Raw genomic sequence first — 12,335 nt, 5'->3', positions numbered from 1 at the left:
CTCTAGAATAAGGTAAACTATAAGGTAGTGTGTATGTAAAGTTGGTAGATTTTCGGTGTGCTTTTTTTTACCCCTTTTCTCTACTTCTTCTGGAATAATATATAAAGCTAATTGTTTTCTTTTACTAAACGTGCATAAAATCCCCTCTTTTAAAGCTTAATAATGCATCTATATTGTCCAGCGCCAAACTACCTGCTCTTGTTCTAAAGCTCAACTTGCGCAAGCTGGTAGAGATGACCCTAGCGGCTACGTGGCTGTCCATAAATGTACGAAACGTCCCATTCGTCGTACGTGCAGGTCAAAGTCAAACAACTTGCGTGGAAAGTTGGTACTAGTCGTAAGAGGACAGAGGACAAGGCATCCGCTTTCGTTTTCTAGCCGGCACAAGACCGAACAGCAATGGGATTCGAGATGCATCATAGTGCCAGGGGCGTATAGAGCAAAACACTAAGCAACTTGGAACATAACAAGGCCATGATTAGAATAACTTTGATAATTATGGCAGGCCTTGAAAAGCCATGCAATAGCTATGATTTACGTTCCAACCCCGTCTGGCGAGCACGTAAGAGACTCGGTAATCCAGATCAAAATCCCCAATCTTGGGCTCATCCACGGCGAAACCAACACGCAAGTATCTGCAGACTAATACAAGGTTTCCCTCCATAAAGCTCTCTCAGTACTCCCGTGCGCAGGCAATTACTTTGACGTCGTCTTTTGCTTGTGCCCACTCGGAGATGGCTTCACCTTTTGCGCGCCCGCGGGCTTGCTCTGGCTGTCGACCGTTTTCGGCGCGTGAAGAGGGTCGACGGGCGATCGGTCGGCGCTGACGTCCTCCTCCGACTCTGTAGGGTGCGGTTTGTGGCTCTGCGAAGAAGACGCCGCCGCCGCTGCTTTCTTCTTGGGCATGTCCAGCGATGCGCTCATTGAGAACGGCCGCGTCGCCGTGAGCGGCACCAGTCGTGTGCATACGGCGCCGGCGCGCAGCGAGAATTGAGCGGTGGGAAGTTTCGTGGACCACATTTTCGTCGAGATGCAGAATATACCATCTGTTTGCACTACAAATAAAGAGGAAAGTCGTCGGAGAGAAGTCGATGAGGGGTCGGGCATCCCCATGGGCCATTGCATGATGCCGATGCTGCCGCGGCGAAGGACGGGAGCACTATGCCCGATCCGGGTCGCGCCAGACAAGGTATCAATTGATAGTCCAAATATCGGAGCGACCAATTTGCTGAGCTGGGGAGACTTTGTCGATCAATCCTCCGTACTTGCCGGAAATAATGGTTGTGCAACGCGAGCTGCGAGGGCGAAGCTCGGAAACGGATCTTGTCATCGCTTGCAGGATGTTGACAGCTGTCTTTTCATGCACAAGTTACCTACGGTCCCCGACTCGAAAACTACATCACGGTGATTTCTACGTCTTCTACAACAATACACCAAGCTCTGACTATGCCAGCAGCGGCACTTGAAAGCCGTCTAGATTACAGCCCAGCGTCTGCTGCATGGTAAAACTCTAGCACTTTTCCACTTGCCACACATTGCGCTTCAAAGTCTCTGCAAATCTCCCGACACTAGTGCCCTGGAATTCCTTGGTGAGCAAGTTTGAAATAATCTGATGCTCGGGCCGCGGCTCACCGGGCATCTCGGTCGTTGCGAAAAAGCGCCACGCCGACAGCAACGGGAACAGCGCGACATTACAGCCAAAAGCCCCCGATTCCCGCTCAAACAGGAGCGGTATAGAGTGGGCAATCTTGAACGCGTACATTGGAAGCATGCCCAGGCCTGCGTCAGTGCTTTCAAATTCCCGTCTCGCTTCGTCAACAGAAGTTGGGGTCGGCAAGGGATCTTTTGTGCCAACGCCAGCTCCAGTGTCCGCTTCAAAGGCACTGGACTCAAGGCTCTGTCCGTACAGACGTCCCAGAGAGGAGTCTACCGCCATGGAGATGGCCCAGAAAAGCGTGCTCAGATGCAAAAGTAAGACCTCGCGGTCGGTGAACGGCGGTTTCAACGGCGTGGGAGAAACGGTGTAGTCGAATCTCTCGAGCTCGGGGCCGATGTCGAGCTCCCACATTTGCATTGCTTTTCGCAGCATCAAGCACGATTCGAATGCTTTCTTCTTCCATTTTTCGACAAGATCTATGGACGCAGCATCTTGGACAATGCCCATGCCCTCCACTACGCCAGGCAAGTGCACGAGAACAATGACAAATCTGTCCCCAATGGACTTGTTACAATACATCCATGGTATGGTGATCCAGTCTGGCTGTTCGAGTGGACATCTTCGTCTCCTGGTCAGATGGGACAAGGCGTACCAACATGTCAGCAACGAAGTTCACAGCAAAAGCCCGCACTTGTTCGCCTTGCCTTCACACTCACCGTATTACATCGCGCATCGATAAAGAGCGTATGAGCCGGGCCGTGCTGAAACGAGTGCGGCCCGCGAAGAAGGATCAAGGCAAGCTGGCTGTCGTTGTGCCTCCACCAACTCGCCAGGTTGGAGTTGACGGCATCCATCTCTGCACCGAACCCGAATAAGACCTTAAGTGCAGCACAGTCAGAGAACACTACATGTGGACACTATACCGGGCAAGATATCTACCTCGTAAAACTCCAGAAGTCTGACTGCCGCCAGGACACCATCGCTTCTCGACAGCCGCCGGTGCTAAACGGCATGAAGCATGTCGACCGCGGCACTGCAACATGTCTGCAGGCCCTTCATCTTCAGCTGCGCGTCATTGTTCTGCGCCCCCAGAACAGACGCGCTGAGCGCTTGTGCAGCAACGGCTCGGACGCATGCAGCCGGTCGACGGCGCGCGTCCAGCTCCCCGTGGGCAGCAGCACGCCTGGTCGGAAAACGCACGCCCGTTGGGAAAGTAGTCGTTCCAGAAGATGCGGAGGTATTTCTGCTCCCGGGCCGCAACGGCCAGCGAGTCTGATGTCGCCACTTTGACTTTGACCATGCCCGCGTCTTTGGAATACATGGGCAGCCAGGGGGCTTTTTGTTTGGGTTTCTCCCCGGAACTAGGGGTCCATCAGTCTGCAGACTCCTTTTCTTCATGTGACGCGTTGATCCATGTGAGCTGTCGACTGTAGCCTTGGCACAGCAGGCCATATTTGATCCATTGGTGACAAGAGGGGACGTTCTTGTCGCACTTGTATGAACAAAGTACAGGTGTTTGCATGGGCAAATAATGGACATTTATTATGAGAGGAAATTCAGAGCAGGTAAATTCACGTTGAAATAAGGAGAAGGGTTATAAACGTACCCGCTTCTTGCGACGACGCCATGTGTGACAGCCCTTGGATCTGCCGGCACTCCAATCATGCTGCTTGAAGTCTTGGAGATCTCCAGGATCCCCGGAACGAGACTAACCGAGCAGTTATGTATGAGATGAGGGCTGCAGAGCGTCCGAGACCAAATCTGGCAACAATACGCGAGGCGACGGTCGAGACTCGAGAGTGTGGGGTTCCTAAGCAGTTACAATTTACCTTGGCAGCCGCAACGTCTATCCGAGTGCGTGAGGGCGTGAATAGGAACTGATAACCCGCTTCGCCTGGGATAGTTCCTGGCGGCAGGCGGTCAGATGCTTTCGCCACCACCAGATCATACAGTAGACTGGGCATACGTAGAAATTGACAGACAAAAGCCGGCCCGAAGATGATGACGGACTCAAAAGTGTCAAAGCTGGCCATCTCAAACGCAGCTACGTGCGTTGACGGCGTAAGTCTCGTCAGTCAGTCATCGAGGGCAGCAGTAAGACACGGAACTGCTTTGGGCTTCATTTCGCGCCATGTGAGGTTGAAAGTGGAAGTTACCAGGCAGTAACATGAAAAACATGCTTCATTTTAATATTGACTCATCGAGGATAACATGGTCGTCCGGCTTTACCCTACGGCCCGGCAGTCAACCCCGAGCATAGACCACGATCGCGACAAATTTCTGCCGCGGCCTAGGTGCAACCCGTAACCCTATACCAGAACACGGCACACTGTAACTTATATCTATGCAATTACCTTGTGATAACGCAAAACCTGATCCGATCAGGTCATAGCTGGGGTTTGAGTGGTGGGGATTCTGGGGAAGCGCCGCGGAAAGCGGAGTTGGTCCCCGGTGTCGGCACCAGGGCTGCATCGGCATAACGGACTTGACGTCCGTCAACACCTTGCTGCAAAAGTCAATTCATTCAACGACCGGAACCATTATTCATTTTGCGGGCTCTCAACTTGTCACCATGACTGCGTCTTGGGCAGATTCAATCGTGATTGTGGGGTGAGCCCGAGATCCGGTTCCCTTGCTGTGTATGATGCTCGACCAGATACTCATGTATTCCCAGCGCGGGCATTATTGGACTCGATGTCGCCCTGGTCCTTTGCAAGCGCGGGTTAGGCCAATGCATCACCGTCGTTGCCGAATACCTCCCAGGCGATACTTCGCCATCCTACACCTCGCCCTGGTATGATGCTCTCTGTCCTTGCCAAACCCATATCGAAACCAACACTGGTCCTGACATGTCCTGCTCAAGGGCCGGCTGCAACTTCTCCTGCATATCGGGGAGCGACGCAAACGCGCTTCGATGGGACAAACTCGGCTACGCTCACCTCACAAGCCTCGCCTCTCACAATCCCACCGAGTCGTTTGTATCGTGGACGCAATCCGTAGAGTACTGGGACGCCCACGCACCCCGCGACAAGATCGAATCCATATCAGGATATCTCAAGGACGTACGTTTCATTCCTCCATTCAGCAGGCAAAACACAGTTGACCCCGTCAAAGTTCAAAACCATCCCCCAGCAAGAACTCCCCCCCGGCGTCGAATACGGCATGTCCTGCACGTCCGTCACCGTCAACGCGCCCAAACACCTCACATACCTCTACAACCTCCTCAAAGACCACTACGGCGTCCGTTTCCTCCGGCAGAAGCTTCCCAGCATCCAGGCGGCCTACGTCAGCCCCCAGACCCAAATCGTCTTCAACTGCACCGGCAACGCGGCCAGGACGCTGGCCGGCGTACAGGACGCCAAGTGTTTCCCTACCCGCGGCCAGGTCGTCCTCGCACGAGCCCCCATGATGCGCAGGAATGTGATGCGCCACGGCCGTGACTACGAGACGTACATTATCCCGCGGCCCCAGTCCAACGGCAACGTCATCCTGGGCGGCTTCATGCAAAAGGGCAACAAGTGAGTTGGCTCGCAACCTTCACGCCCACGCCCCACGTCCCTGATCCTGTTAACCACCCGCAGCGACCCGTCCACGTATGGTCACGAAACAGACTCGATTGTACGCCGCACAAGGGACCTCTGTCCGCAAGAGCTGCGAGACGGGCCTTGCGAGATGCTGGCTGTGTTTGCGGGCGCCCGGCCATCACGCGAGGGCGGAGCGAGGGTCGAGCGCGAGAGCATCTCTGTTGGCGGATCCGAACGCGTTCTGGTGCACAACTATGGCGCTGGCGGCACTGGGTTCCAGGCCGGCTATGGCATGGCGCTTGACGCCGTTGCCTGCGTCGACGACGCGCTGCGGGAGCTGGAGCAGCAGGTGAGCCGGGCCAAACTGTAGCTTGGCCGCCGGTGATGATGTTACTGCGCAGTTACAATGTAAGAGGTCCTCCTGGGGGCATGTATCTTGGAGAAGGACGAGTAATGAATTACATGATGAATTATGAGAAAGGAACATGGCTGCGTATTTTCCGTCAAAGAACTACTTAACTTGGTCGTTTCGTCCACCGGAGGGAGGGTGGTGTTACATATAGTGGGAGGCAAAAAGTATTTAAACAGATCAGGTACCTGGATGCAACGCTTCATACTATAATATACTTTAGTAAATTAGTGTATTATTATGTGCACTTATTGCTTCCTCTTCGGGAAACTCTCTTCAAGAAAAATTAAGACCCACATAGTGTCGATTCTAAGATGCTCGCACGGTCTACTTCTTAACCCAGGAACTAGACTTCCGGAACTTACCGGGATCCAGACGTGGCGATGCGCCTTTAGCTTTCGTAACCTTAACTATACACCCTATAAAAAAAAAAAGAAAAAAAAAAAAAGCCCTCGCCTTACCTCTCCGCTCTCTTTAGGTTACATTTAGGTTCCACGATTTATAACTTCAGCTAAGAAATTATTTAAGCCTAAGAAGTTAACGCGAATGTATTATGCGATTATAGGTATCTTAAATAATTAAGGTAGCTATTAACTATGTGAAAAAATTTATAGGCTATAACTAATAGGGTATCTTATTTAAATAGGACTTTACGCTTTACATTAATTAAAGTATATTTAAGTTACTTTAACTATTAGCTAAAATTTCTTTAATTATATAATACATCCTTAAGTTTTCCGTTCTTCACGTCTCTTTATAGGGAAAAATCCTTTTTTATAGTTTATTTATTAATGGAATTAAAGGCCTATAGAAAGGCGTAAAGTTATTATTCGTAATCTTTAAAAATATACTCTTATTACCTATTATACTAACTTTTAGTTAAACTAACCTATTATTCTTCTTATAGTTCTAGCTATTAAACTTAATAGAACTTATATCTTTACCTAAACTATTATAATAGATATAAATCTAAAAGAGAACCTAGAAAAAAGACTTAAGGTTATATATAAAGAAATACTTATTACTAAGAAGTGCTTTAATAGCTATAAACGCTCTAATATTAGTCTTCTTCTTTACTCTAGTCGCGTTTACTTATAGCACCTTAATTATAAGATTAAGGTTAATTAAAAAGGCTTTATCTTTATCTTCGTTTATTATAAGATTATTAATTAAGATATCTTTATATAAAAAACTAGCTTTAAGTAATAATTTGTAACCTTTAATATAGCGTTTTATAGCTATAAGTAGGACTATTTAAAAGCTTACTTCGTATAATAGAACCCTATAATTATAAAGAATAATCCACTAATATACTTGATTTAATAACTACTCTATTCCGGCTTTTATAGGAGATATTAAGATATAGCGCTTACAAGGTAGTAATAGCAAGCTAGTTTCGCTAAATAGTTGCTTAACGCTAATACTACTATTACGACTTTCACCTAGTATACTAGTCGCGCTTATATTAAAAGTTAACTTATTTAAGCGACGAAGTCACGTATTAATAGCTTTTAAGAGGTCTAGCCCTTTTCTAATATTCGCTAAAACGTTATTATTCTTATTATTAACGCGAACTATAGTATAGTAATAGTATTAGGTAACATTAATAACTTCTCTCTCCGTTACTTTTTAGAGTAATTCTCCTTCTTTTACACGTTCTATATATTACTAGAAGTCTTTAATAATAAGCGTAGTTTATAGCTCTTAATTTATATAGGCTAATTAATAGGTAATTACCTAGCTAGTGATATATTATACTCTTCTTAAAACTTTCTTTAAGATAATACGCTATTTCTAGCTATCTCGTTTAATTTTAATGTATCGCTTATTACTATATATTATTATTATAAGATTAAATCTTAAGTTTTACTCGCTTATTTAAAGAAACCCTAAAATTATTAATATAAATAATTACCCTTACTTATTAATATTAAACTACTTAAAAGTAATACCCCTTAGTTAATTAAACTCTTATATTCTTATTAGGGATCTATAAAGAGTAAAACCTAGTATAAAATAACGCGTGTTTTAAACAGCTAAAACCTCCCTCGCGTATCTACTAAGGTCTAGCTATGCTTTTACTATAGTATCTACTAATAGATTACTTTTAAGCTCTTTAAGAACGAGTATTTATAACTAGTAATATTAGAAGCCTTTTTTAGCCCCTAGATCGCTAATAAAACTAATGTTTATCTTACGCTTACTAGTAGAACCTTATATTAGCTTACTAGGTTATATAAGAGGCCTTTAATAAGTCTAAGGGGGGTTATAGGATTATATAAGAGCTATTAGGTTTATTATTACATTTATAAACTACTATAAAATAGCATTTTAATTAGCGTTATTTAGCTATCCCGCTTAACCGTCTTAAAAAAGTGGATTATTACTACTAGTATAGCTCTAGAAAATAGCTTCTACTATTATTTCTAAACCCTTAATACCCTTAAAGAACGTATCTTAAAAGCTTAAAAGTCTAATATATAATAGACTAAGCTTCTCCTTAAGGACTTAGTTAATATCTTATTAATATTTAAACGAATTAGCGAAGCTACTTATATTATATTATTATAGCGTTTATTAAAAGAAAGATATTATCGGTTAAGGAGATAGTATCAATTTAAGAGCGGCCTTAATAATTAAATTCTATATTAGTTTATCGCGTGAATTATTAGTAAGCGCCGCCTTAAAAAGTGGTTTAATACGATTAAAATTAAAATTATTGGTAATAGTAATAGAGATTAGGCGTAAAATATCGTTTTAAACCGTACGATATACTAATATTTTTAATTATAAAAGGTGGGATATAGGGAGAATTTAAAGAGATAATAAAAGACTAAATAAGACGTCTTACATATCTTTTTACGATAGGTTAATAATGCCTTTATATAAATAATAATAAAGACTTACCCTTTATAGTAAGCTAATTAATGTTACTATTTGTAATATACTTAAAAGAGAATTAAAATACGTTAAGGTTATTAGAAATTAGGTGCTCTTAAATTAGCTTTAATCTAGTTTAATTTAACTTTAATATAGTAAATAGAATTAAGGTTCTCTATTAAGGTAATGTTTTTAGCTCTAATAATTACGATAATTAAAGCTATAAAACACGCGAGCTAGTAGCCTCACGTGTCTCTTAGCTAGGGTAAACTCTAGATTATTATAAGCCTAGATTATCTTAGTTATATACTATTTATCTTATATTAATAGGGAATATATAATAGATTATTATTTAATAAGAATATATAAAGCTACGTTATTTAATACCTTAAAATAAAGTTTTACCGTAAGCTAAAACACATTATATAGCACGCTAGTATAATACCGTGTTTTAATCTTTCTATCGTTTAAAGTAACGCTTAAACTCTTAAGAATTAGATGAAAGAAGCTTTAAAAATACTATTATTAATAAGCATAAAAGCGAGATTAAGATAATAGATAAGGAAATAGCGAAGATATTCCCTTAATATATAATAAGAACTATTCGTATTACCCGCTTAAATATCATGTAATATAGTATAATTAACTAACCCTTAAAACTATTCGGTTAATTACTAGAAGTTATAAAAAGCATATAAATAGCTATATAGTATAAGTTAAAATAATATCTTAGCTTAAGTTAAAAAGCTTAGGTGAATTTAATTTATAAGTTATATAGCGTTTATATTTTAAGATCCACGATTAATTAAGGTATAAAGTGAATAAAGAAGATAATAATAACTATTATTAAAGAACGTAACTAAGATCTTTAAGACGATTTTATATATAAACGGTCTCTTTTTAAGCTTAATTAAATTATTTATATGAATAAATCTAGTAATAACCGCGAAATAGTAATACTAATAAAGAGCTATACTTTAAAAGGGGTAACTTTAATCTAAAGAAAGCTATTTTATTAAGGTTAGACCTCTAAATGTATTGTATTTTTTGTATTTTTTACTATACTGTATTGTAATGTATTGTATTATAATATATTACAATACATTACAAGATAAGAATACCTATAAATGTATTATAAGGCTATAAAATATCTAATAATAGAAATAAATGCTTACATAAGCATATTATATATTAAAATAAAGCTAAAGATCACGTGATTCTAAATCTTTAAAAATTAACCTTAAAATGTGGATATCAAGCGAGATATTAAGCTTTAAAGTTATGTCTTAAAATAAAAAGTAAGTAAAGTGGAGCGAATTTTCAATTACTTATAACTTTTTAAGATAATAACTTATAGTAGTAAAAAGTAGGGCATTTTAAAGAACTAACTTAGCTCTTTTAAATGATATAAAATTTTCCCTTATAACCCTTATAATTAGCCTTATAATTCTAAGTTAAAAAAATAAGAGTCTTTTTTACTTATAATACATTTATAGGTATTTTAGTAATGTAATGTAATGTATTTAAATACAATACACGAAAATACAATACAATACAAAATACAATACACAATACACTTGTATTTACTATATTCGTAAGAGCTCTGATTAAGGTAAAAGGGTTTCCTTTCTCCCTACGTATACTATTAATAGGGTTATTTACTTTAAGGTATATAAAGGCACTATAAATCTAAAGCTTTTTAAGTTATTTCTTAAGAATCTCTTACCGTACTATAGCAGATACCTAGACCCTTTATTAGTTATTATAATAAATAGCGTAATATTTTATAATAATTCTCTTATAATTACAGATTTGTATTCTAAAGCTAGCATATTAATAGTAAAGTAATTGCTATACTCTTTAAACTTAAATTTAATTAAGTATTTCTTTAGCGCGCTTAAGAATCACATAAAAAGTCGAGCTATAAAGGATAAGGAGTTAGGACTATATTTACGAGGACTTAAAAAATTATTTGCGGATAATAATTAATACCCTAGATAGAGGCGAAAGTAGTAGGAGATAGGCACGGGGACACTTTAAAAAGGCATAGACTATAGTATTATATTAAAGATCTAGAATAAAGGAGAAAGGAAACATAATATTTAATTTTATAATAAGAAAGGTATAAAAGGAAAAAATAATAGCTTATAGTTTTATATTAAAGACTTAGAATAAAATAGAAAAGAAAGTATAATATAATGGGAAAAGAGATAAAATAAAGGAAATATTTGTATATTTATAAGTGCTTAAAGAATATAATCTAATACTAAATAAAAAGAGACGCTACCTAATAGCTTAAACTAAAAAGAAAGAAAGAAAAGAAGGAAAAAAAAGAGGGGAACTATATACACTACTAAACTATAACCTACTCTCTAGCTAACTTATACGTTCTTAGTATATTACTCCTTTTATAGTTTATAAAACCCCTTAATATTATAAACGTAATACTATATAATACCCTCTAGTATATTATTCTTTATGTAATACTAGAATACCTTATATTAGTTGCTTATAATTATTTTAAGGTTATATTTTCGCTTTAAATTTAACTATTAAGTGCGTTTATATAACTCTTTTTCATTATTACTTACCCGATTTATCTGCTACATATTATACGCTTTAAGTAAGTCCCGCTTAGGCTCTAGTAAAGCTATAAGTAGTAACGTAAAGAAAACTACTTTAAGAGTTATAGGACAGCTATTAAGTGAATATAATTACCTATAGTAAGGGCTAGAAGATACGCTTTTTAAGTCGTGTTATTTTCGTTTATATTATTAATTTTTTATGCGTTACTTCTCTTTATTCTCTTCCCGTAATCGTTTATTAGCTAGTATTATTTAATAAAAGGTTTCTAGGATATTATAATGCCTATTTAATATTCTCTTTACATATAAATAATCTACTAAGACATTTATGTAATAAGTAAAGAGCCGAATATATTTGCCTTTATACTACTAGTAGTAGTCGCCGTTTTTACATAGTAGACCTAAGCATCTTATAAGGTAGTATACCTTTAAGATAGCAACCGATCTAGTTATAGTATTTCTAGCTTTAAACCTCTCTCGTATATTATATAATTAAGCGGTAAAGGCTATTACGTTAGGTTCTTTCTTAGCTTTAATAATTATATAGTTAAAGGTAATAGAAATAATAATAACGTTACGCTTATTACGTTTAGTTAATAAGCTATTTTATTTCTTACGCTACTTATTAATAGCCTACTAGTTAATACTTAAAGCGTTAAAGCTTAATGTAATATTCTTAGTTCTATAATAAGTGGTTAATAGAATAACTTTTATACTACTTACCTCGTAGGTCTTCTTTATCTTTTTAATAGCTTTATTTAACTTCCCTTTTAAGATATTCTTCTAGAATACTCGTACTAATATTACTATACTTAACTTAAAGCGTGTTATCTTCTTTCTATTTTTAAAAGAAAGTTTCCATTAAACGTTATAAGGTATTATTAGGTCTTCTTCGTTTAACGTATCTAAAACTAGGTTAGCGGATAATAAAGACGTAAGGCGTTTCCTAGTAGGTCTTAGACGGCTCCTTAAAGCTAGGGTTACTAGCCTATTCTTCTTGCTTTATAAGGTTAGACTTTAAGGACTCTAGGAGTTAATATCCTTATCGTTTAGCTAGTTATTACTTTAGCTTATATTTATTAATGCTTTACACGGTTTTCTCTATTACTTGGTACGTAGTTGCTTGAATAGCTATAAAGGTACTATATAACCTTAAGCTTAACCTTAACCTTAACCTTATCCTCGTCCTCGTTCTCGTCCCGCTATGCCTATCTATTACCCTACTATGCTAGGCACGGTTACGTGACTCGTGTAACGTAAGTGAGTAGTGTGTAGTGGCA

General features: G+C 39.4%; 3 protein-coding genes across 3 annotated transcripts; 1 reads left to right on the top strand and 2 right to left on the bottom strand.

The window, feature by feature from the left end:
• Positions 1-696: 696 nt before the first annotated feature.
• On the bottom strand, positions 697-1,125 carry J3458_016861 (uncharacterized protein; the record flags this gene model as incomplete). The annotated part of the gene is made up of 1 exon (XM_007815715.2): positions 697-1,125. The coding sequence occupies one exon, from the start codon at positions 1,123-1,125 to the stop codon at positions 697-699; it is 429 nt and encodes a 142-aa protein (XP_007813906.2).
• Positions 1,126-1,510: 385 nt separating this feature from the next.
• J3458_016860 (uncharacterized protein) lies at positions 1,511-2,653 on the bottom strand (the record flags this gene model as incomplete). Its single annotated transcript, XM_066121030.1, has 1 exon — positions 1,511-2,653. Exon 1 carries the CDS (start codon positions 2,234-2,236, stop codon positions 1,511-1,513), a length of 726 nt encoding a protein of 241 aa, XP_065973962.1. The 5' UTR covers positions 2,237-2,653.
• Positions 2,654-2,928: 275 nt separating this feature from the next.
• Positions 2,929-5,551, top strand: IFG3_1 (D-aspartate oxidase; the record flags this gene model as incomplete). The annotated part of the gene is made up of 5 exons (XM_066121029.1): positions 2,929-4,267; positions 4,332-4,451; positions 4,521-4,719; positions 4,772-5,175; positions 5,239-5,551. Exons 1-5 carry the CDS (start codon positions 4,230-4,232, stop codon positions 5,549-5,551), a joined length of 1,074 nt encoding a protein of 357 aa, XP_065973961.1. The 5' UTR covers positions 2,929-4,229.
• Between the last annotated feature and the right edge of the window lie 6,784 nt (positions 5,552-12,335).

Source organism: Metarhizium acridum, assembly GCF_019434415.1.
Source record: "Metarhizium acridum strain ARSEF 324 chromosome Unknown scaffold_405, whole genome shotgun sequence".
Lineage (NCBI taxonomy): Eukaryota > Fungi > Ascomycota > Sordariomycetes > Hypocreales > Clavicipitaceae > Metarhizium > Metarhizium acridum.
This window is presented reverse-complemented; position numbering and strand designations above follow the sequence as displayed.